The sequence below is a fragment of the Euprymna scolopes genome, chromosome 37, assembly GCF_053919585.1.
Source record: "Euprymna scolopes isolate OS-2025 chromosome 37, ASM5391958v1, whole genome shotgun sequence".
In the NCBI taxonomy this organism is placed as follows: domain Eukaryota; kingdom Metazoa; phylum Mollusca; class Cephalopoda; order Sepiida; family Sepiolidae; genus Euprymna; species Euprymna scolopes.
Window position 1 is genome coordinate 31,483,583 of NC_136518.1, and position 27,870 is coordinate 31,511,452.

The following is a 27,870-nucleotide window of genomic DNA, read 5'->3' on the forward strand; positions in this document are numbered from 1 at the left end:
AAAATAGCCCCTTCCTTAAAGAAAAATACACATAAAAATAAATTGGTTAACTGTCCTAAAATGCTAGAATGGCCAGGAAATGATGAATTATTTTACATTAAATTTTTGTGAAACTAACCGCTCCCCCTCTAATATTGTTTTTGTTAGCTTTGTCTCTGTCAAGTTTTCAGTATGTTCGCACATAATTTTCCTTAGCCCTACAATTAATTCAAAGACCGAATGGCAACCCTCCTCATATTCTCATTGCATAGAAACCCTCTTAAAACTACACATAATCATCTTAAAAAAAAAAAAAGCATGCATATTTTCCCATAGAAAAAAAAGTTAACTGCCCTAAAATGCTAGAATGACCTGTAATAGGAACTTATTTTACATTCAATTCTAAAATAATTTGTTTATCTTTCATTAAAGTTTTTCATGGCATTTTATACATAATTTCCTAAAAAGGTAGAATCACATTTTGGAGGGGTGGTCAGAAGGAGTTGAGTGGGGTTAAACAGAAGGTGTTAATCTACAATAATACCAAAGAAATATTGCAATATATTCATTTTTAAATGGTCTTATGTTTAGATTTAAGTTTTTTGTACATAAAGCACATTACAATTCAACTTTGAGTTCTCCAACTTCTTTTCTGTTTATGGATACATGGCATTTTTAAGGAATTGCTGCATATTTATGCACATTTACTGCAAATTATTTGGAAACCATAAACTTTGGGAGATTTTCAGTTGCATATTCTGATTCCTTGTACAAAAATACACTTATATGGTAAATTTCATTTCTTAGTCTTGTGTTTTAACAAAGATATGACATTTTTACTGAAAAATTAGTGCAAAAAATGTGACAAAACGCATATGGTCTTAAAGAGGGAAAAATATCCAAACGTGTGAAGCACAAAAATAGCCATAACTTCCTTGATTTTAATCAGATTTCAAAAATTTAAAAAGATTCTTTCTTAGCTCATCAAGCTCTTTCTATGCATACCAATATTGAAATATTCAATGCTATTTCAATTTTTTCATGTGTATTGCTAATTGGAGGTCATCCTCTAGTGTTTCTGCCATTACTTTAGATATATGTTCATTTGTTTTCCTGTCGTGCCTGCTATAGAGTGTGGTGTCATCAGCATATATACCCATCTCAGAGGCAATTTTGTCGGGGAGGTCATTTATGAATATCAGGAACAGCAGAGGTCCAAGGATAGATCCCTGGGGCACTCCCGCATTTATATCATATTGTTTAGATGTACGACTGTCGAGGACAACCTAGATTTTTCTCTTATCTAAGAAGGATTTAATTATGTTAAGTATTCTACCAGTGATACCGTATGATCTAATCTTCCTGAGGAGACCCTCATGCCATACCCTGTCAAAAGCCTTAGATATATCTAGAGCTACCGCTCTGCCCTCTCCCGCTTTGTTAGTACTGTTATTATCATCATCATTATTTAGTAGTAATAATAATAATAATGTTGGCATTATTGATAAGTAGTTTAGAAAATGGGATCTTATGCAATTTTTGAAACGAGGGTGGATATTTTATTATGCCATTTGAAGGTTAAATCAATTTCATCGCAAGTAATTCAGGTGTTTAAAATAGGATTTAATTAGGCTTTATTATTGGGAATGTGATTATCCTCAATTTAAATCTATAGATGAGGGAGCTCAATCCCAAAAAATTTAGAGCAATTTATTTTATTTGCTTGAAAGCAATACATACTTACATAATATTATTTATTTTAAAATGCTGGTTGGAAAGGTGGACATTTTTAAAACTATAAGGTAGGGAGCTTGGCACTCGCTCCAAACTTAGATAAATTGCTTTTATTTACTTATTTATAAAATGAGTTTTAGAGCAATGAATGTTTTTTTATTTTCATATAAAAACAGGGATAAATCCTATTTTAATTAATTTAATTACTTATTGTGAGACGGATTCTTACCTGATTTTTTCTCAGAATTGATACTCTAAAATGTTTTTGTATTTTCTTTGGGCAGTGCCTGGACACAGATCCTACTAGTATATGTTTAAAACTCTTCTGGTGACATGCTGAAGACTTTTAGCTTCACTCCTCAATTATGCATTGTTTCTTATTTTTTGAAGTATAATGATCTTGTGCTACCATAGATTAAAGTACAACAGTCAAGGTTAGATAGATTTCCTTGTTGCGTTTTTGTTTCAAATAGATTGCGTGAGTAATGAAAGACAAATTCTTATCAAATAAAACACCTTCGATAATCACAGATTTCAAGGATGTTCTAAAACATTTTAAGTCCTCAAAATACCACTGTTTTGTTCGGAAATTAATACACTTTCAAATAAATGAATAATAATAAATAATGTACATTAATGTAAAATTAATAATGTACATTATATATTTTTAGAGTTTTAAATAAATAAAGTAATAAAAATGTGAGCACCATAAAACAGCATTTTCAATAAGGTTTTGTAAAGATCCACCCCCTGGTTTATAAATGCTTGTACAGCATTTGTATAAAGAAAATTGTCATGAAATTTAGAAATTAATCAGAAGAGATATAATTTTTAATAGTTTGGGATGTCTAAAATACTTTTGGTCACTTTTTTTTTGGGGGAGGGGGGTAAAAAATAAAAAAGACTTCAACATGGCGAGTACTGAAAATTTAAAAAAAGATTTCTTTAGACATCCACTGTTAAGTAAATTGATCTTTTTACTGTTTTTATCCATTAAAAGTATAATTGTATGTTATTTTCTCTTGTAGTAGCTAGCAATTTAAAATAATGATGCCCAGAAAAAAATTGTTTCTATTTGAGTTTGGATGGAAAACTGTCTTGCAGCAACAGCGATAATACAGCTGTAAACATACTTTTTTTTTTTAATTATTTTTTGCTTCTATTCCAGAGTGAATGAAAAAAAATTGAAATACAAAAAATGTTATTACATGTAAAGTTAGACCTATTTTGTTATTTGGTTATCAGAATATAACATTTCATTAGAGCTATTTTGTTAATAGAATATAACATTTCATATGATCTATTTTGTTATCAGAATATAACATTTCATTAGACCTATTTTGTTATCAGAATATAACATTTCATAAGAGCTATTTGGTTATTAGAATATAACATTTCATTAGAGCTATTTTGTTAATAGAATATAACATTTCATTAGAGCTATTTTGTTAATAGGATATAACATTTCATTAGAGCTATTTGGTTATCAGAATATAACATTTCATTAGAGCTATTTTGTTAATAGGATATAACATTTCATTAGAGCTATTTTGTTATCAGAACATAACATTTCATTAGACCTATTTTGTTAATAGGATATAACATTTCATTAGAGCTATTTTGTTATCAGAATATAACATTTCATTAGAGCTATTTTGTTATCAGAATATAACATTTCATTAGACCTATTTGGTTATCAGAATGTAACATTTCATTAGAGCTATTTTGTTAATAGGATATAACATTTCTGTAGAGCTATTTTGTTATCAGAATATAACATTTCATTAGAGCTTTTTTGTTAATAGGATATCACATTTCATTAGAGCTATTTGGTTATCAGAATATAACATTTCATTAGAGCTATTTTGTTAATAGGATATAACATTTCTGTAGAGCTATTTTGTCATCAGAATATAACATTTCATTAGAGCTTTTTTGTTAATAGGATATCACATTTCATTAGAGCTATTTGGTTATCAGAATATAACATTTCATTAGAGCTATTTCGTTATCAGAATATAACATTTCATTAGAGCTATTTTGTTATCAGAATATAACATTTCATTAGAGCTATTTGGTTATCAGAATATAACATTTCATTAGAGCTATTTTGTTAATAGAATATAACATTTCATTAGAGCTATTTTTTATCAGAATATAACATTTCATTAGAGCTATTTTTTATCAGAATATATAATGAAAGCAATCCCAACCAGTGTGGCATTATGAACTTTGTTAAACTTGCAATTTCTCACATATTTCTGATAAAATTTTTAGAAATTTATATGGTTGAAAAGACAAAAAAAATAAACTTTCTATATGTGTAACTTGTGTGCACTTTTATCAATAGCATTAGTATTTAGGTGAACTTTGAACAACTGAAAATGTGAAATATGTTTTTTTTTGGTTCACGTGTATGTATATTATTATCGAATGGACACGAATTTACCAGATTAGCAGAAGAAAAAAAATATATATGTAAAATCAGTATTTAAATATTTGTAGGGCTGCTCACTTTCTTAAAAGTAATAAAAAAAATCTTGAACTGAAAGTTTGAAAATGAAATAATGTGTAGAAAAAAGAAATGTAATTGAAAATAAAAATCAAATCCTTACAAAATTCCTGAACGATTTGTTGGTTTTAGAAAAAAGTTTTTTTGATGGGCAAAAATTACTTCAAACGTCACATTTTCTATTAATGATGCCACTTGTTTTAAATAAAATTAATTTTGCCTGTCTTAATTCCTGTAAAGTTTCACACCCTCATTTACACAAGTTCACATATTTAAAAGTAATTTGATGTTTAAAATCTAAGGCATAACATTTTCAAAAGCCAACCACTAACCGTAAATATTGGTGTCAAACGCCTGCTTAAAAAAAAAAAAAACTACCTTAATCCTACCTATAACCCTAGGTATGAGTGGCAAGCCTCCTCCTAAAACCTTCTTTCCCTAGCAATAACATTAAATACGAATGGCAAGCTCCTGCTAAACAAAATTCCTCTGTAAGCTAAATATAAGCATCTAAAAAAACAAAAAAAAAAACAGATCCGTGAACAAAAATGCACATGATTTATCTCCAATAAAAAATAAATTTGTCAACTGTCCTTAAACACTAGAATGGTTTCAAAATAGTGAATTATTTTACATTAAATTTATGTGAAACCCCCACTCTAAATTCTAAAATTGTTCTTGTTTTTTGTTTCTATCAAGTCCTCAGAATGTTCACACATCATTTTCCTGAGCCCAATCATTAACCCAAAGTCAGAGTGGCTACCTTCTCATCCTCCCTCTTTAAATTACATACATTAGTCTTCAGAAAAAAAATAAACGCATAGGATTTATTTCCTATAGAAACAAAAAGCACTAGAATGGCTCAAAATAAGGAACCCTTTTACAAATAATTTTTGTTTATTTTTCATTAAAGTTTTTCAGGTTGTTCACACATAATTGGCTACAAAAGTCGAATCACATATTTTGGAAAGGTGGTCAGATGGGCAGGGGAGAAGGGTAATAGAAGGTATTAATCTCTATATTAATAAAGTAGCCACAGGAATTCCCCTCTGGACAAAAGTATCATAGATTTGCAACAACAGATGCCACATACAAATTCAATACATCTAAGCTAATAGCCACTATCTTATGTATTATAGCTTGCGAACACCATTTTAGACACATTCAGTTATGATAATAAAATACTACATTGCATCCTACAAGCAACAACATCACAATCGCAACGTCTTTAGAGGAAGGAGTCCCTATTTTTATCTCTAAATATTTAGTCCTACCACTGCTACCAGTTGTCATCGGGACGAATTTGACACATTTCACATATTCTGTGATTACACCAACCGTAACTGGTTCATATATATATATATATACCTAACATCATCTTTCCAATTCCTACCCTCGCTAAAGTCTGTATGTTCTGATTGGCTGAGTTCTGAAAATTCTCATATTCCAGAATCCAATTCTTCACTTTATAAACAAACGGTTACTAAAATTAAAATGACATTACTAAAAGACATATTTCGCCAGGCATCAAGTTCATTTAATGCATAGGTCATTTCAGTCATGTGTGTGCGTGTGTGTGTGTGCATATGATACAAATCACTAACAGTAGCTTTGTAGCTATCAGATTACTGCTCCTTATTATTCTACGGGATCCACACTGTGTGTAAAAGGAGTTCTGTATATTTTCCTTCGCTAATGGTTCTTAGTATAGTCCGTGCATGCGTGTGTTGCATTGAGCATGCGTCTGACAATGTGGTAACATTTCTTCTTCTGAACCTTTTATTTTTTAATTATCAATTCATTTCTGTTTTGTTTTCTTTTTTTCTTTCTTACACAATTTTATTGTGTTGGAGTTTTTTAAAATATAATTTTTTTTTAGTAAGTTACATTTTTTGGATGTTAGCTGTTAGTCTATTTTTAGATTATACATAGTATACCTGACTGTGGCCTATGCCCTGCATAATCTGTAATGTATGCACACACATACAAACATATGGGAAGGGGAAAGAGTTTACTAACTAATCTGTACTTTCATCTAACATTCTAATAAACCAATCATGCCATAAGAACTGGATTTAATCTGAAAATTCTATCTAAAAAGTATCACGGTCTGTCTTCTGCATAAGTCCCCATAACATATGTAAGTACAGAATAGTTAACAAAGCCTTCCTCCCAAATAATAACATTATCATTTCAGCACAATCTGTTGGCATACAATTGAATGTGATCTTAAATAAAGCCACAATAAAATTTCAGCATTAAATGTTTTATATTTGTTTGAATAAAATTCACAACAGAACTAATTGACCGATCATTATCAATTTTGGAACACAGTTGCAAAGCACAGGGGGAACGTCTAAATATGATCTATAATTACTTTCCCTTAGTATCATAAGAGGTGGTAACCCTTCTTAAAAATATTTATCATCTTATTCAATTCTTTAATTTACAAATAAACACTTTTTTGTTTACTTTTATGGCCCCGGGCAAGGCTAGGTAGCCCTAGGTAGTCTACAAAGAAATATTGCAATATATTCATTTTTAAATGGTCCTAGATTCATATTTCAGTTTCTTGTACATAAAATTCATTACAATTCAACTTGAGTTCTCTAACTTTATTTCTTTTCATGGATACATGCTATTTTTAAGGAATTACAGAATATTTATGTGCAGTTACTGCAGATTATTTGCAAATCATTTATTTCTTGAGATTTTCAGTAGTATATTCTGATTCCTTGCACAAAATGACAAAAATATACAGCAAATTTCATTGCTTAATATTGTGTTTTAACAAAGATATAGCATTTTTACTGAAAAAGTAGTGCAAAAATGTGACAAAATGCATATGGTCTTAAAAAGGGAAAAATATCCAAATGTGTTAGGCATAAAAATAGTCATAACTTCCTTAATTTTAATTGGATTGAAAAAATTTAAAAAGATTCTTTCTTAGCTTATTAAGCTCTTTCTTTGTATGCCATTATTGAAATATTTTAAGCCATTTCAATTTTTTCATGTGCATTGTTAATCAAATACAATGCCAACAAACTAATATTGATTTGTTACAAATCAATATTGTAATAGGATAAACTCATATAAAATGACACAATTACATATAAATTAAAGAAATAGATGAACTGCCAAACCTATTAAACTGCTGACTTTTTCTGACACTTCTGCTGGCAATGCTGTATTTGTCGATTGATCTGGGGCAATCTTTTGAGATGCTAATATGTCATCGTCCTTAGTAGGAGCGTTTGAAGCATTTCTGATAGTTTCACTCAAATCTTCCAAAGCTTTTAACTCATCAGAAGTTTCAGAAACCTTTGCCACAAAAAGAAATATATTAAATTTTATTGCATTTTCAAAAAAATATTTATCAACTTTTCAATAAAAATAAAATAAAAAGTCAAAATAAAACATTAAATTTGTAAAGTAGTCAAAATAAAAATAAATAAAAGTCAAAATTGAAATTATTAACAAATACAATAAATATAAGCAGTAAATCTTCAATAAAATGGATATTTCTATTACACACATTTAAAAATGCACCCACCACACAAGGAATTGTTTAAAAATAAGGTATTAACCATTTGAACAATATGCCATTTCTAACTGGATAAATTAGACTAAATATCAAGTTAAAAAAAGTTTTATGCTTGGATAAGTTTATCACAATCCCCAAAAATGCCAATTTGTAGAATCACACTGAGTATCAGCAGATCCCATAATTGGCCACCCAGCATGCTGCCAGGCCCCATAACTGGACACAAATCGGAAATAGATATAAAAATAGGTAATGTTTTCAAAGCATAAAGACAATGAGTTAAAATTGGTTTTAAGTCTTGTAAAAGGAAGATAATATTATGTAATGGTAAAATAGGAAAAAGATGTTATCATTCAACATTTAATTGATATACATTTAATTAATATATCAACATTTAATTGATATACATGAAAATTAGAGAAGCTCATATAAAAATTGTTACAGTAATTAAAATGACGGAAGCAGAGGCCACTCGGGGATAAAGGTTATTATGTGTACAGTAATCAATGGGATAATATCATAGTAATCGCTAGTAATAGAGATTTGATAAAGTGTCATTTACGGCCTTTGATGTGTTGCCATAGATGGTCGTGTCATCAGCATAGATGTCAACGAATGATTTAAGTATGTGTTTTCAGAGATCATTGATGTAGATCAGGAAGAGAGTTGGGCCCATTACTAGTTAAATTTAATTAGATTTTTAATTAGTTAATTTAGTTAGATTTTTTATTAGCAAATAATATTGTTGATAATAAAATAATTATAAAATGAAATTCTCGATGCCCCATGTAAAAGCATAGAGAAAAAATTAAAATATATGTTAAGGGGGAAGTAGCAAATTTACCTTGTAATTTGTCTGTGATTCTAAATGTTTTGTTACTTTCAAAAGATTTGCAAGTTGATCATGAAAATAATCCATCATTTCCTGTTGAATACAAAACACATTATGTAAAGATCAACTCAAAAATCAAATTGAGTATTTTTCCTTTGTTTTAGAGACATTATCTAAAAGTAGCAAAAATAAACAAGCAAAAAGTCAAAGCAAAAACACACATTGAATTCAGAAAATTATATTTCATACAAAAATTATCTTTAAAGTTTTACAGAAGTATTGAAATAAAAAGAAACATTTTTTTCGCATAGATTGACTTCAGTAAACATTAAAACTATTTAAGAATTGATGACTGGTACATCTATCACATACAGTTATCTTGCAGGATTTTGAAAGTCAAGCCCAAAAACTGACAATTCAAATGTTTCTGGCTAGACAATTTTCATTTGTTAGTGTTGTACAATATTATTTGCAATTTCATACATAAGGTATTTCATTAAAATTTAACTAATTTTAAATTGGAGAATATAATAGTAGTTGCATACGTTAAATTAAAAAAATGTGTAAAAAATTAAATATTAAAATGATTTTACAGCTGTGTACACACTGGGTATGTACTGCTAATAAAATATATAACACATACACGTTAAGCCAAAAAAAAGTTGGTAAAGAGACCATAGCATTGGATAAAATGTAAACAATATCTTTTGATAACAATCTGCAATTTAATCAATGAATCCAAAGTAAAAATAAATCAATATTTACAAATTATTAAAATATACGTTCACGGAAAAGAAAAGGACTATTCATCAGAAAAAAATTTGAAGTATTTGCATCATTCCAAGTATTAAGGATAGACAAGAAGGTTTAAAGCAGTTTAGTAATCAAAATTGGATGAGCTAGCATGTCAAGATCTTATTAGTTTTATAAGGAAAAACAGAGAATTCTATTTCCTTATCTCAATACTATTTGATAATTTTAGTTGTTGGAAGAAACAGTATATTGGAAATGATAGTTTTAACAACAAAATGGTATGTTATATGTATATGTATGTATATGACAGCTAAAAAATATAGACTAACCTTCTGTGCTTCTTGAACTTTCTTTGTTTCAGCAACAAGCATTGTGTATTCCTTTTTGATATCTGAAATTTGTTCAAGCAGTTTGACTGGATTTTGATTATCCTACAATAAAATCATAAAATATAGGAAGAATAGTTGAAATTATAATACATCACAAATTTCAATGTTTTTTTTTTTAATTTTTTGTTTTTATTTAACAGGATATTTCAAAGAAATAATAAATATTAAATATAATATGAATTTAGTTCATAATGGCAACTATTTTTAGTAGATTCAGTGAAAAACAATTAGAACAAAACCTTTCAGTTCTTAAATTTTCATCAAAAGGAAAAATAAGATTTAAAGTTTGCAACATTTACTGATTCATGAATTAAATTTATACTGAAAAACTGAGAAAATACAGCAATCAAATGTCAAAAATTGGATAGTAAACTTTGGACAAAAACTTCAATTAAACTAAAACACTAATCCATATTATTCAGACTTAATGTTTTGGCCAAAGTAACCTTCATCTTTTTTTTTTTTTTGGTGTATCGTGTTGAACTCGAGAATCTGCATGAAATTTTAAATAAAACTTTTATTTAATTCATGAGAGTAGCCAGGACCAAGTAGAAATTCTAAGTAATTCACACTGCGAGAAGAAGAGACTCATTTGCAACTGCATTTTTATCAAGTACTTTATCTGTTACACGATGGATCCTTGTGGGCAATTGTAGTATACATTTTGGGAGCCTTAAACCTATTCTTGTTTTTCAATATTCAATAGGGTAGATCGATTTTGAAATAGCAACAAACTTCAGTATTAGAAAGTTGCAAATTACCATAAAGAATCATCACAGAAAATATTTTTCTCAAAAAATCTGTCATTATTTGATTAAATTAATTTAAACTGCAAAATAATTTAGGAATGTTATTGAATAAAGTCAGCTGGTAAAATTGAAACATTAAAGCAAATAAATGCAGTACATATATGGAAGAGGATTTTTTTTTTATATTAATACAATTCTCAATAAATCAAATAATATGAAATGAAATACAGTAAAATATTTAATTTAAAATCCAAATTATAAGTTTGGTCAAATATCAAAGAAATTATTTTCCTGGCGATTGTAATAAATTATCATTCTTTTACATGTTTATATTGCTGAGAAACTTCATTCAGAACAAATTAAATGTATTTATTTTTAATTAAAATATATTTTTTATATTATTTTCTTAATAACTTTGTAATTTTCTTTTATGTAAAAACATATCAGTTTTCATTCATATGTGAAATTAGATGATTCCCTATTTGTCATATGTGAATTGTTCATTTTAATTAAATGTATTTGTTTTCAAATTAGAAAGAAAGACTTAATTATTAAAAAATGTTTTAAAATAAGCACTGTTGCAATTTGTTTTAATTTTCTAAATTACTGTTTTTCATTCTTAATATTCAAAGTTCTATCCTTGGTCAATATTGCATTCTGTTAGACTGGGGCATTTTAAATTTTTTGTTACAATTCAGAGTTTCCATGTTTCCTGTATTAAAAAAACGACTTATGAGAACAGGAAGTAGAAGCTTTTTAATAATTGCTGTAATTTTTCATTCACATGGCTTTTTATGTGGAATTATTCTGCTCCTGTTTATATACAAGTGGTACAACACTTTAATTGTATCTATTGTTTTAATTAAAATAGATATATTTAAAAAATGTTTAAATAGGCACTGTTTTAAATTTTTATATTTTTAAAGCTATTCTTTTCATTCTTAAAACTGAAGGTTCTGTCCTTGGTCAATAAATGATAGTTCCTCCTAGATTAAGGTAATTTTATTTCTTCGCAATCCAGAATCATCTCTTTCTTCTTACATGAAAAGCCCACCTTCTGTCTAAGTCTAACCTTGTGGGAAAGCAAGTAAATAGAGATTTAATTACTTAATTGGTTTGATTTAAAATGTTATGGCTTTTCATTTACAAGATTTTTCACATGGACTTAGTCTGTATATTTAAAGCAAATCTATTTGGTATAAAAAAAGATTTCATTATGTTATAGTCGGCTAACAGACCTCCTAACTTCTGGTGTAGCGCTACCAGAAGTGGTGACAAGGCAAATCAGTCCATTCGCTTTTTTCTCTTATGCCTCCTGTGCATGTACTCTTTTTTTTTTTTTAACGTTTTTCGAATATTTTTATACTTTCATTAATATATATTTATTATATAAATTCAAATAAAAATCTTTTATTTTTAAAATTTAGAAAGCAACTTTTTTTTTATAATTTCATAAACATTTCTTATAAAATTTCAAATAAAAAAAATTATTTTTTAAATTTTGTTATTAATAGTGCAAATAAAGACTAATTGTGTACATCTGTATAAATTTAATTTTTATTCAATGTCCTTTTCTTATATTTTGAGAAATTGCTTCACAATACAAATACTGAAGAACAATAAAAGTGAAGGAACTGATTTGCCTTGTCATTGCTTCTGTCAGTGCTACACTGGAAGTTAGGAAGTATGTTAGCTGACTATAACTTTTAATTATAATTGGCTTTCTCAAATCTAATGTTGATATGAAAAGATATCTTTGTTAAATATAAAATAGAGCAATGGCAAGAAATGAAAGAAAATGCCCAGCAAAAACATGAAACATTGCAAAACATTTAATTTGCATTGAATTAAGAAATGTTTGAGACAAATGGAGCGAAAATATTTTCTTTAAAAATTAAAAGGACCAGAACACCATTTATCTTCAAGGGAGATAAAACACAAAACTCATAGGATTATCTCTCATACTGGTGCAAAAAATCAAAATATAGTATCTGTTCTTATCTGTTTTATAATTGATAAGCCTCTTGCATGGAAGGATCATGATATTAAACTGATAAACTGATTTTGGAACTCGGTCAAGGGTTAGAAGCTGCTCCCCTTTTCCACCGGTTGATCTGGAAGAATAAAAAACAGAGGAAGAGAACTTGAATGCCTATTAGACACTATCCTTGAGTGTTTAAGGTGTCTCTGTACAGGCGTTTGTGAGGACTACCTAGCATGAGGATACTTTTTCCCTAAAAGTAAAAAATATTCAACATCACAAAGTATTTGCACCCACACTAGCTTTTACAAAAAATGGTGCACCTTCTTGCAGTGATGTATCCTAAGCAGCATCACAAAGCTGGATACTTCATAGACAAGATGAATTCTTGTCCTTTAATCCGGCAGTACCAAGAGACCAAAAATAAAAATATTAAAATGGCCGAGTGAGGAGAGGAAAATTATGCGCTCAATTTCTTTACTCAGTGTTTGGGATATAAAAGAGAATTTTAATGGACCAATCACATATCTATGGATCGCATATAGAGATGAAGTGGTAGCCCTAGGTATGGAGACTGAAAGAAAATGAAACGAGTGCAACTGTCAATGTTTTTGCAGAGTAAGTTGCTGGTGTTTTGAAAGAATACAACAGCTTATCTATACTTATTCTAGTAGACAACAATACAAATACTTGTGAGGCTGGACTTGTACCACTTGTGAAAAAATACAGAGAAAATTACAACTAGTTGTTCTACAGATGGAACTATAAAATGTCAAACAATTTTTACTGGTCATCTACATAAAGTATGTGGTACTGGTTATAATTATTTACCCCAAGTAGCATTTACTTCAGTTGGCTGTCCTCTGGATGTTTGTTTTACTACCAAGGAAATAAACGAATTAACCCATGTCCAGAAACTTCTGTTTGAATATACAACAGGTATTTTTAGAGGAAAAATTGATTCTTAATTGGAACATTGGGCTTATAAATCAAACAAGATGATTAACTTTGATCATCAAACAAATGTGCTTATAGACAGGAAGTGCTTATCCACAAGATATTTCTATTAAACTTCACGGTTTCATTGCATTCATAATTGAATTATATGCAGTTAACTGATTTGAAATAAAATGGGATAATAGGTTCCATAAAATAAAATAAACAAATAAAGACTAGCTAATAATACAAATAAGATTTAATTTTAATTAAAAACTATAAATAATATAGTGTAATAACACATCTGACATTAATAGTAAAAATATAAAAATAAAAAAGGCCAACAATCTTAAGAGAACCACAGAAAATTAAGATAAAATGAAAAAACAGAATTACAAAAAATAAATAAAATAAATAAAAATAAACAAATAAGACTAGTTAATAATACAAAGATAAATAATTAAGGCTAAATATTAATAATAAAAAAAACTGTAAATAATACTGAATACCTCCCCACCGGATATTAATACATTATGTATCTAAAACAAATTAATTAATTTCCAATTTTTGTGAACCTACAATGTTCGTCTGAAAGTTGAAAATATACCTAACCCATGAAAGATGTTCCAAAATATAGCATCACAGACACACCACTTGATGCAAGTAAGAACACCTTACATGTAAAATATTGTATAAACATATACATAGTTATGCATACACACATATGAATTAGATCAATAAAAATGAAACTACATAGTTGATTCCACCATTACATCTTAAATTGTTTCAGCTTCAGTTCACTTGTTACATTTTTGTATTGTTTTGCCTAAGCTAAATTTCTTTTTAATTAGCAATACACATGGACGATAAAATGCTTGGGATAATCACAGATTTCAAAGAGGTTCTGCTAAAATAGTCATATTTTAAAAACCAAAGCACTTTAAGCACCACTGTTTTGTTTGAAAATGAATATACCTTCAAATGAATTCATAAATTATAATGTACATTATATATTTTAAGGGTTTTAAGCAAATAAAGTGATAAAATGTGAATATCATAAAACAGTGTTTTCAGTAAGTTTTTATAAAGATTCCCCCTGATTTTTAAATGCTTGTACCATGTTTGTATTAAGAATTTTGCTATGAAATTTGAAAACTAACTAGAGGAGATGTCACTTTTAATAGTTTGGGGTGTCTGAAATACTTTTGAGCACTGGTTTTTTATTGTGTTAAAGAAAAAAAAAAGGTTCAACATGACAAGTATTGAAAATTATGAAAAAAAAATTTCTCCAGTAAGTAAATAAAACAATCTTATTACAGTTGTCATCCATTAAAAGTATAATTGTATGTTGTTTTCTATTGTGGTAGCTAGCAATTTAATATGATGATACCCGGAAAAAAAAAGAAAAGTTTTTATTGACTTTCGATGTAGCATTAGTAATAGTAGCAACTTCAGCAGTAATAGCATGGCTGTAAACAGGCGTTTTTTTTTTGTTGATTTTTATTCCAGCACGTTTTTTTAAAACAATAATTGAAAATATGAATATGAAATGTTCTTACATGTTTAGTTGGAACTATTTTATTATCAGAATATAATTAGTTTAAAGTTATTCGGTTATCAGAATATATAATTATTAAAGCAATCCAACTTGCAATTTCTCAATATTTCTGATCAAATTTTTAAAAAATATTTATATGGTGAAAAGAAAAAAAAAACTTTCTAAATCTATCACTTGCATGCACATTGCATTAGTTTTTAACAGTGAATTAAACAGTGCTTTGTTTTGAACAACCGAAAATGTGAAATGATTTTTTCAGTTCACGTGTACGAGCAGTACTCTCCTTCTCCAATATTTTTTTTGTCTATCTTTTTTACAATTTTTTTCAGCAGTTATTATCAGATGGACACTAATCTACCAGATTATATAAAAAAAAAATCAATATTAAATATTGTAAGAGTGCTCAATTTCTAGTGAGATTAAGAAATAGAAAATCGTTTTAAACAATCCAGGTCTGCTAGCTACTAGTCAGTTTTCGAGATGACCTCAGAAGAAAGGGTCGGTGCCTTCAGAGCTAAGTTAAACTCTTTATCCATAACTGTTGAAATGTATTTTGTATTAATTTTCCCTATATTTGTGTGTATATATATATATATGTGTGTGTATATATATATATATATATATATATATATATATATATATATATATATATATATATATATATATATATATTTATTTATTTAGCTTTGTTCTCTTATTGCAGTCTTACTAAAAATTGAAACATCTTAAGATTACTTAAGCAAAAAAATCTTTTACGGATTAATATGGGAGGGGAGACTATCTTCAAATTCTATTCAAAACTGGGAATGGGCGAAGGACTTATACTAAGTGTAGATATAAATAAGTCCCTCTTATCATTTTTTTTTTTTTTTTTAAATGGAGAGTAGATAATGCAGCTCCAGTAACTCTTGCTTCTCCTTTTTTTGTCCCTCAGTCCTCATTTCTAATGAGTGATGTTTCTGACAAAGGGTAAAGAAAAAGCTGCTTCCTAGGTCGGTAGTACTTCGTGAACAGTAGTCTGAGATGTCGGAAATTTTCTGTCTATGTCTATCCTTGCGGCCATGTCACTAGTAAGGGTGCTGGAGGTAAACGTTTTCATCTGGGCTGACGTTAACCGCTTGATAGTCAATAACCATTAGGGAGGCTGTCCTATCAGCAGGTGCAAAGTACTGGGGTTGCTGTATTGCCATTTGGTGAATGGATTCTGGACCATGCAGTAGTCTCAGGTGGGGCCTCTCGATGCCATACTAGTGGGTAATTGTTACGGCTTTACCTTATCATGTGCTACAAAAAAAAAAAAAAAATTTCCCATCTTTCTTCTCTTACTTTCCCTCTCTGTTCTGCTCTAATCAAGTATGCTGACCTGTTCCACAAATCCCAAAATCCTCAACATGAAATATCTCAAAAGAGAAAACACGAATAAACCTAGAACCCCATCCTCCAACGTAGACCCCTACTACCATGTCTCCTCCTCCAACATCAGAGGTCTACGTTCTAAACTTCCAGAGGTTGAAACCCAATTACAGGAGACAAAACCTGACATATTCTTTCTAAGCGAAACTGGAATAGGGCCGACCACCTCCCTAGATGAGTTCATAATTAAAGGATACTCTAACTTAACATCTAAATCTGACCCACAAGATCGCCACGGGCATGGAATATGTGCCTTCATTAAAGATGGCTTACCGTGTGGCAGGGATATCTCCAGAGAAGACCCTAATCTACCTTATATGTGCTTCCGGGTTGCACTTGCTTACACCACCGCATTTATATTTGCCCTCTATCGCGCCCACAACAGCGGAGTTACTGTCTTTAAGAGTATATCAGAGAAAATTGACCACATCCTGTCTGCTCATCCCTCAGCCAACATTCACATTTGCGGTGACTTCAATGTCCATAATGTGGAATGGCTGACCCACTCAAATAAGATTGATGATGAGGGGAGGTTCTGTGATGATTTTTCCATTGCCTATGACCGCACTCAGATTGTTTGCGAGCCCACCCGTGTGCCTGATACTACCAGACAGTACGCAAGCCTTCTAGACCTTTTCCTATCCACTTCCCCTGAGCTATGCTCATGTTCCGTTCTATCTCCTCTGGGATCCTCCGACCACTGCGTTGTATCAGTTAAGATAAAAATGAAATATAATAAATCTACAGACGTACCTCTCCACCGTACTGTACACCGATACTCTATGGCGGACTGGGATAGCTTCCGTACATTCATATCTGATCTACCTCTCCATTCCATGCTTAAAAAGGATGTGTCCTCTATAGTATCAGACCTGACCGAATGGTTACTTGTAAGCATAGACCGATTCATACCATCCAAAAAATTCCAACAAAAACCTAACAGCCAGCCACGGTTCTCCCTTGAATGTGCTGCTGCCATCGCACACAGAAATCACTTTTTCCATAGTTACCAACGTAATAGATGCAATGAAACTAAAGCTGCTTTCAGGACCGCCAGCAACCACTGTAAAAGAGTAATAAAAAATGCAAGAGAACTATATGCTCAATCCGTTAAATCCAAAGTAGTTGAGCAGCGGCTTGGTTCCAACCAGTTCTGGCAAATAGCAAATAGGATCCTGAACAGAAACGTGCGTTCTATCCCAACCATTATCAATGGACCAGAGGTCATCTCGACAGCATCCGACAAGACCAAACTATTTGCTAAGAACTTTGCGGCAAATTCTACCCTGTGCGACGAAGGCCATCAACTCCCCGCATTCCCTCCTATAACAGACAATATGCTATTCAACATACAAATATCTGTGCGTGAGGTCGCCAAGCTAATCAAGAAGCTTGACTCCAGTAAAGCAACTGGTCCCGACGGTATTCCAATTATAGTGTTAAAAAAATTACAACCAGAACTTTCTCCCATACTTACCAAACTGCTTAAGCGTTGCGTTAAGAAGTGCTTCCCAACAACCTGGAAAACCTCATCAGTATGCCCTATATTTAAGAATTCAGGTGATAAGTCATCTCCCTCTCAGTACAGACCAATAAGTCTCCTGTGTGTATTGAGTAAATTGCTGGAATCCACAATAAATAGAGAAGTAGTCAACCACCTCAGCAGAAATAACCTTAGCGACATGCAATATGGTTTCCGTTCTGCTAGATCTACAGCAGATCTAGGATTAGCGAATCTCTCGACAAAGGCTTCATTTCTAGGGCAATTGCTCTTGACATATCGAAGGCCTTCGATAAGGTTTGGCATAAAGGCCTACTACACAAGATTTCCAGCTACGGTATAACTGGAAATGTTTTCTCGATCATTAAATCATTTCTCTCTGATAGGCTCATTAGAGTAGTGGTTGATGGGCAGAAATCAGAGGCCCACAGTATTAATGCTGGAGTCCCTCAGGGGTCCATACTGGGCCCAACTCTCTTCCTGATCTACATCAATGATCTCTCAAAACACATATTAAAATCATTTGTTGACATCTATGCTGATGACACGACTATCTATGGCAACACATCAAAATCCGTAAATGATGATGTTCTCTCTGATTCTCTCTCCTCTGATCTTGAGCGCGTGGTACAGTGGGGGAAGAGGTGGCTGGTTACCTTTAATGCATCTAAGACCAAGCTCCTATCTCTACATCATAAACGCTCTGATCCCCATCTGGCATCAATTGAAATGGATGGCTCTTGTCTAGGGGAGGCCCCATGTTTTGACCTTTACTCCTGATCTTAAATGGAACACATACATCAAGTCTGTGGCCAAGGTCGCTGGGAAAATGCTGGGATCCTTCTACTGCTCCAGAAGATATCTCACTTCTGATGCAATTCCCTAAGCCAAGTACGTCCTAAGATGGAGTACTGCTGCCACATCTGGATAGGAGCTGCTAAAAACAGCCTATCCTGCCTTGACAGAGTACAAAATAGACTTTGTGGCTTAGTGGGGGATGCCCTTTTCTCTTCCCTGCAACCTCTTTCCTACAGAAGAGACGTAGCGAGCCTATCTTTGTTCTATCGTTATTTCCGTGGCAAGTGCTCGTCTGAGCTCCATTCTCTGGTCCTCCCTCGCCAATCTTTTTCAAAAAACACCCGACTAGTTGAAACCACCATCAATAATTTTTCCCACTCCTTATCTGCGTCTAAATCAAAACGTAGATTCTATAAAGAAAGTTTTTTTCTTAGAATTGCACGCCTGTGGAACTCTGTTCCGCTTGCCTGTTTCCCTCCCAACTTCAACCTGGATGTCTTCAAGTCCAACACAAACAAATTCCTGATGAACCGCCCCTTAAGTAATGACACTTTATCAATTCTCCAATACTATTACTACACTATCCCATTGATTACTGTACACACAATAACCCTTATCCTTGAGTGGCCCTTGGGCCTTGATAAGTGGTGAACTCCATGTAAAAAAAACAAAAAAAACTGGAAAGTTTAAAAATGAAATAATGTGTCACTTGATAGAAAAAAAAGACATGAAATGTAATTGAAAATCAAAATCAAATTCATTCAAAACTTATGAATGATTTTTCAGTTTTAGCAAATTTTTTTTTTACATTTAAATAGGTGGGCAAAAAATACTTAATACTTTTCCAAAATGTCACATTTTCTGTTATTAACATCACTTGTTTAAAATAAACTTTATTTTTGTCTGTTTGTCATAATTCTTGTAAAGTTTCACACCCCCTCATTTACCTAAGTTTGCATATTTAAAATTAATTTGATGTTCAAAATCTAAGCAATAGAAATTTGAATATTTTGAAAACTTTAGGCATCAGGAAAATGATAAAATCATTTTTATGTCCTTGTGTTGGTGTTGTAAGTCCAATATTTCACTAAAAATAGCTTCATCAGGATAGTTAGTCAGTTCATAGTTTTTTGGGGTTTTCTTCTTCATTTTGTTGTTATAGAGGAAGAAAGTTCTGGAGAAGAAATTTAAAAGTACGAGCTGTACATTTTTGACGTGTGCATTCGCTCCAGTTTCGAGCAGGAATATGAAATAAGAAAATAGTTGCACACTATTTGAAGACACTTATTTTGAATAGAAATTTGAATATTTTGAAAACTTTAGGTGTCAGTAAAATAAAACAAGTGAAGTGAAGACACTTACATTTAAATTTCTTCTCCAGGACTTTCTTCCTCTATAACAACAAAATGAAGAAAAAAAAACAAAAAAAACTATGAACTGACTAACTATCTTGATGAAGCTATTTTTAGTGAAATATTGGACTTACAACACCAACAAAAGGACATAAAAATGATTTTATCATTTTCCTGACACCTAAAGTTTTCAAAATATTCAAATTTGTATTCAAAACAAGTGTCTTCAAATAGTGTGCAACTATTTTCTTATTTCTAAGCCATAACATTTTCAAAAACCAATAATTATGAACCACTAATCATAAATGAGTGTCCAAATGCCCTCTTAAAAAAACTCCCTTAATCCTACCTTTAACACTAGGTATGAGCGGCAAGCCTCCTCCTCCTTTTTTTTTTACCACTTATCAAGGCCAAGAGGTCACTCGAGGATAAGGGTTAAAGAGTGTACAGTAGAAATTAGACAATATAGTAACCGTTAGTAATGGAGATTCGGTAAATTTGTTAACTTATATGGAACGGCTCATCAAAAACTTGTTTACGTTAGATTTGAAGTAACCATATTGTAATCAGCTGGAAAGCAGAAAAACGGAAGACAATTCCATAGGCATGCAGTTCTAAGAAAGAAGCTTTGCTCATGGAATCTACGTTTAGGTTTAGACACAGATAAAGAGTGAAGGAAATTAATGATAGTGTTTTCTGCTAGACGGGTGTTTCTTGTGAAAGTTTGGCGAGGGGGGACCATACAATGGAGCTCAGCCGAGCACTTGCCATGAAAATAACGGCAAGCCTCCTCCTACAATCTTTAGCCCTAACAATAATGCTAAGTCCAAGTGGCAAGCTCCCCACCAAGCAAATTTCCTCTGTACGCTACATATAAGCGTCTAAAATAACAAAAACGATACTTCCTTAAAAATGCACATGATTTATTTCCCATAAAAATTAACTGTCCTAAAATGCTAGAATGGCTTTGACATGGGGAATTATTTTACATTAAATTTATGTGAAACTAACCTCCATTCTAAATTCCAAAATTGTTTTTGTTTTAAATAAGAGTTCATATAGAAACGTTGTTTTAATTTGAATAAAATAAAATATGCATCAAATGCGTTTGAAAGCCAAATCAGAACGTAATATTAGGAAAATAAATATTTTACTTCAAACAAGTAAAATATTTGTTTATTTTCCTAATATTACGTTGTGATTTGGTTTTCAAGCGCATTTGATGTATATTTTATTTTATGTATTTGTTTTATTTCTGGCAAGTCTTCAGGATGTCCACACATAATTTCCCTTAGCCCCAACCTAAAGTCAGTGGCAAGCCTCCCCATCCTGCCAAGCATCCCCATAATTGTACAAGGACCTCCTTAAAACTACATATAATCGTCTTTAAAAGAAAGAAAAAAAAAACACACAGGATTTATCTTCCACAGAAAAAATGGTTCACTGCCCTAAAATGCTAAAATGGCCCAAAATGAATCATTTTACATCTAATTCTAAAATAATTTTTTTATCTGTCATTTAAGTTTTTTAGGATGTTTACCTGTAATTGCCTAAAAAGATAGAATCATATTTTGGAGGGATGGTTGGGGGGGGGTAACAGACAGTGTTAATACCAAAGAAATATTGTAATATATTCATTTTTAAACAATCCTAGATTTAGATTTCAGTTTCTTGTACATAAAATGCATTACAATTGAACTTGAGTTCTCTAGCTTCGTTTTTTTAATGGATCCATGCCATTTTTAAGGAATTGCAGCATATGTGCATTTACTGTAGATTATTTTGAAACTATTAAATTCTTGAGATTTTCAGTAGCATATTCTGATTCCTTGCACAAAAATTCACTTATATGGCAAATTTCATTGCTTAATTTTGTGTTTTAACAAAGATATAGAATTTTTACTGAAAAAGTAGAGTAAAAAATGTGACAAAATGCATATGGTCTTAAAGAATGAAAAATATCCAAACGATCAAGACACAAAAATAGTCATAATTTCCTTATTTTTAATCGGATTTTAAAAATTTAAAAAGATTTTTTCTTAACTCATCAATCTCTTTCGATGTATGCCATTTCAATTTTTTCATGTGTATTGCTAATTTAATAAAAATAGTTTTCAATTTTTTTAATAATACTTTTTCATGTGTATTGCTAATTTAATAAAAATGGTTTTTAATTTTTTCATGTGTATTGTTAATGGTTTTTCCTTTAAGTAAAGATTTATGCATATAAAATTTATCAAATTGGTTATGTTGATTTATTGAATCATTTTAAACCAGCTACAATGAAAAAAAAAATAACATTAATCAACTTTCAAGCCAATCATTGGTCTGAGTTAATTAACCTTTCATAAAGTGCACTTTCTGAAATTTACAGAAGCATTTTCTGAAGGTGAATGTTTGAAGGTACTGATGAAGAGAACTAAATTGAAGTTGCCAGATTTGCCCTCCCATTCTCAAGGTGGTGAAATGGCTAGCAAATTAACATCAGAAGCTTCTCAATCAGTATATTGGTTTGAAACAAAACATAGGCATATACTTGTTCATTTGCTTTAAAGCGATCTTACATAAAGTTATTTAATACAATATGTTAATCGTACACACAATACTTTTTTTATGATTCATACAATTGTAGAGAATTCAACAATCAACTCTAACAATTAATAGAAACATATTTTTATATTTCGCTTTCATTTTCAAATGTCTTCCATGGATTTTTTGATGTTCCAATTCAAATTGTTGGTTCTAAATCAAATGATGTCCTAATTTTAACCTAGGATTATTTTACATTTTTTTTTGTCTCATTTATGAAGTATATCTGCTCTTTCCATCTTTTCAAATGTTATCAGCATTCCAGTTTAATTAATGACATAAAAAATAGAATGTTGAAGCAGTCGATTGCAATGGAGGAGTGTCGGAGATTTTCAATTTTAATTATTTGTTATATTTTATTTAAATGAAACAAAATGACAATTTTTTTCATTTAAATATAGAAATTGATATTTTGTTCACCAATTTATTGGTTAAATGTTTTAAAAAAATATAAAAAAACAGAGAGTTTTCATTCGATGTCATTTCCTAAAATAAACGTTTAAGAAAAAATCTCATTTTTAGTATGAGCATTTATTAGACCAATATAACTTTCTCATACTTAAGTTGATTTAAATAAAAAGTGGAAAATCGACCTATTCTAATTTATAATCTTACTACTTATCACCATATACATACTACTGTTACATATTACGGTCCTGCAGATGAAAAGCGGTTAGGTTTGATATTCTTTTAGGGCGATAGGTTAAATTTCAAGTGTCAAGCTGTAGGTATCAATGAACGATCAAATTAATGTACACTGTAATTGAAATATAAAATATTTTGTGAGCAAAAAGAATGTTACAAAATAAATTATAAAAAACAATAACCGAGTGTAAGTTTACTGATAAGTCAGATATTTTAAAACCAGTTTAAAATATTTACAATAACAAAAATTGGATGTTATAACACGAAAAGAGGTTAAGGATCGCCGAGTACTTTGGAATTTAAATACGTTTAACAATAAAGAAAGAACTGACCTTTTTACACAAGTGTTTACATAAAATAGAACAAAAATAGTTTTTGATATATATATGTATATATGTAAAACACAAGCCAATTGAGCAAACAACCAGATAATCAGTCAATTTCAGTTCAGGACTGACAGGTTCACTCAAGATGACTTAGAGTATCATGGTGTTCCTTCGGAAGGAGATATCTTCTTTCAGCATTTCAAGCCAGTTTCAAGTACTAACTACCAGAAAAAAGGAACAGTAAAAGCAAGGTAGGTTTTTTTTTTTGTCTGGCACATAATACACACAAAGATGTTTATAAATACATTGTTAAAGAACTGTCTTCAAAATGTTTGTCTCGTTACATGAACTGTCCAGTTGAATAGTCTGTTACAGAACAGCCATGTTGTAATTATGTTTTGTGACTGTTTAATTGAATGTATAGAAGATGAACAGATGCTGTCGTTTCTACATATTTATTTAACATTTTTATACATATGTACATACACACACACACACTATCTTACATGTACGTTATTGGAACTCATTTAAATATATACATATTATGCAACATTTATACGTTTTCTACATATGTTAAAGAGACTTCATATCTTGCACATATACACATTTAATGCATCCCTCATTATGCAACATTACAGATTACTATGTGGTCGTGGTTGTGGCATTCATTCTTACAGATGAAGTCACCTTGCAGAGAGCATGAATTGTACTGTTGCGAATAAACTGCTGCTAGCATACATAGAGGATGTGGCGTAGGTCACTTGCCCGCATAGGCCAACTCTCACAGACATAAAGGAGAATAGGGTGTATGAGGGTCTGGTAGATCCTGACTTATTTCTTTTCAAGACCAGAGCTAAGATCTAAGGTGACAAAAGGTAGTGTGGACATTGCTGATACAGTTATGGATGTCTTCCTCCCTTTAACCTGTTGTGTTGATGATGGAGCCAAGATATTTGAACTGATCAACCTCTTCAAATGTTTCCATGTTGAGACAACTTGTATTTTATCATTTGGAATAAGACCTGCTGTCAGTAACCATCTTATTGGCGTTTATCTTCATGCTGATCTTGGAAGCATAAGATTGCATCTTGTCAATGACTAATTGAATGTACACAAAACTTTCAATCAATGTGGAATTCATAAAAATGACCAAATTTCAGTTATGTTTACCAGCATGTATCTCATTTGTTTGAATTCACATTTGGATAAAAAAAAAAAATGTTGCATAAAGCAGTAAATCTTACTTGTGTTTGTTTTGTATTTGTTGGATAAAATTTGATTTATTTTCGTAACAACTAAGTAATAAAATTGTGATACGGAATGCTAGCTTGTATTGTTTACGCTGTCAAGAAAATCTTGTTTAAATCTTTATTTACAACTCTCACACGTTTGTGCCATTCTACCAATCAAAAAACTAAAAATAGCACCAAATTAAGCAAAGAATGATTTTTATTTTCATATAAAATTGTCACAAATATACAAAAAGAAATGTAATTCATTTTCAAAATTTACTTTTCATTCAATTCATAATAACCACGGCAAATGTGATATCAAATTAAAGATCATTCAATTTTCTATCAAATGGTGCTAAAAAATTGTATCTAGCTTTATTCGTGTAAATGCACCAAGCAAAAGAAAATATCCATACCCAGTGTTTTGAACTGCGTGAAACATGAATACAGAGAAGATTAGTGAGTCAATGGATGAAAGTTGTTCAGCCTTAGTCTTCCGCCAAATAGTTAACTATAATGCTTCAATTTCAATAAGAAACCGTTTCTGTACATTAATCTGTAAAAGTTATGTTAGAATATTTCAAATATTGAGAAATATTGTGCAATATATGGTTAGCACGTGTTCAGCGTTTGTAATGTTTGTTTAAATGAGTGATGTTCTGAATTTTTTTTTGTTGTTATAAAGTGAAAAAAAAGTTTCCTAAGATTTTGTAAATCAAACCACTTATTTATTATACGATTCAAAAGCGTTGAAAATTTAATTAAATTTAAATAATTCCTGACAATGTTTCAAATCAACGGCCAAGAAAAAAACTGTCAACCAGCTGGCTTGACAGTTGTGTTAGAATGGAAACAGAATTCAAACCCAACTAAATAAGTGAGTTTTATGTAAATACAAAATAAAACAATTAACATTGGGAGGAGAGGGTGTTTTTTTTTAATAATCTATACTTTCATTTAACAATTTAATAAACCGTATAAAAAATGTTAGAACAATACAAAAAAATAGTACTTGTGTAGCGAACGTTATTATTTAGAAGCCATTCTTAACACGTGGAGAGGAGTTGCTTTTTAATTTTAATAATCTGTACTTTCACCTAACAATTTAATAAATATTCCAAAAAATAAATGTTAGAGCAAAAAAAACAAGCTGCACATACATGGTCCCCCTCTTGTGCTGCATGTGAGATGATGCCACAAAAACAGTGAAGAAATGATGAATGTGAGGTGTGAAGGGCCAACGTTGCCTTCACATTTTCACCAAATTTCAGAAAAATCTAATGGATGGGGCAAAAGTTATAGGGTAAAAAGTGTCATTTTTTTACCTCTTTTGAGCCCATGGGGACGCCAAATCAAAGTGTAAATGGATAATGGGGCAGTTTCAGGCCTTAACAGATGTACATTTGAGTTGACCACCATGAAAAACAACTGTATAGTCAGACATATCAAGTTTTTGTAGAGAAATATGAAAAAAAAAGAGCCACAAAAAGGAGCGTTTTTAGCACTAAAAATTCCCGGGGACATGAACCAGAATTTTGCCAGGGTCATCCATATTGGATTTATATTAAGAACAATGGGCTCCACATTTTGGCCAAGTTTTAAAAAAATGTAATGGATGGATCAAAAGTCATGGCGCAAAATGTGTTATTTTTGGTCATTGTGGGGCATCTTTTTACCTCTTTTGAGCCCCTGGAGACGCAACAGGAATTTTTGCAAAAAAAAATTTTTTTACTGTGCACATCTATTTAATGACATACAATTTGTGGCAAAATTTCAGGAAAAACTAATGGATGGTTATCTGGAAATTATCTGGAATAACGGAAGCACGGACGCCACTAAAAATATAGGTCCCTCTCTGATAAATCAGGGGACCAAAAAATATTATTTCTGTAACGAACATTAGTATTTAGAAAGCCATTCTTAACATGTGGAGGAGAAGGTTTTTTTATTAATAGTCTCTACTTTTATCTAAGAATTTGATAAACAATACAAAAAATAAACGTTAGAACAATAAAAAAAACAATAGTACTTATATAGTAAACATCAGTATTTAGAAACCCATTTTTAACATGTGGAAGAGAGATTTTTTTTTAACTAGTCTGTACTTTCACCTAACAATTTAATAAACAATACAAAGGTAAAAGAAGTGTTAATTTTCACTCATTTTAGTACTTTTGCACTTTTGATACTGTGCTAAAATAATTTTTTTGATACTGTGCTAAAATAATTTTTTTGATACTGTGCTAAAATAATTTTTATGATACTGTGCTAAAATAATAACATTATTTTGAAAGCCGTTTTGAACATGGGAGAGTGTTTTGTAACTATTCTGTGCTTCCACCTAACAATAAAAAAAAAGAAGATATTATGAAATTTGAATTTAACCAGAAAAAACTATTTAAAAATAGCATGGTATCAAAAGTGCATAAGCATCCTCATTTTAAACAGTTTGTCTATTAGATATAATTCGGAAAATTTTATTCTGTTATTAAATTTTTTTAATTTACATTTGAAATTTTCATTGGGGATATTTTTTATTTCAGAAAGTTGTAATTTCAAGAAATTAAAGGATATTTTTAATTTCATTGGAAAAGGCAGAAGCCTATCACTTGCGAAAGTCGACATAAACAATAAACTTCTAAACTTCCACAACTTTTCTATCTAAAAGATGAAAAAAAAAACCTGGGATGATGTCAAATTTGCATCTAATTTTATCAGCATCCATCAGTTGAGAATAAGGCACTTAACTGAGAAAACTCATACTGATGTCTATTTAAATAACTGACAAATTCCAGACATAATTATGTGAAAACTTGAAATTTGTTGGAGAGCATTTGTCATGTGCTGATACTACAAGAGATGAAATGATTAGTCCAGGTTTGTCAAGACGACCAAAAGTAATTACACTTACAAATAGCGTCATTCTGGACTTAGTTTCCTTACAGAAGAGGTACTTCCATCATCCAGGATATGTTAGGCTGCAGAGTATCTATCTGGATGTTCCATTGATAAGCAGTCATTTGGGAAACAAGTAACTAAAATTCAGA

At 30.6% G+C, this 27,870-nt stretch overlaps 1 protein-coding gene across 2 annotated transcripts in view; it reads right to left on the reverse strand.

The window, feature by feature from the left end:
• LOC145261118 (SKA complex subunit 2-like) overlaps positions 1-27,870 on the reverse strand; it is a 92,203-nt gene that overhangs the window by 54,391 nt on the left and 9,942 nt on the right. For both annotated transcript variants that reach the window (XM_080119361.1, XM_080119360.1), the window contains 3 exons: positions 9,684-9,785; positions 8,614-8,694; positions 7,369-7,546 (listed from right to left, as the gene is read on the reverse strand). In XM_080119361.1, the coding sequence (XP_079975487.1) occupies positions 7,369-7,546; positions 8,614-8,694; positions 9,684-9,785 (361 nt within the window). The remainder of the gene's footprint in view (positions 1-7,368; positions 7,547-8,613; positions 8,695-9,683; positions 9,786-27,870) is intronic.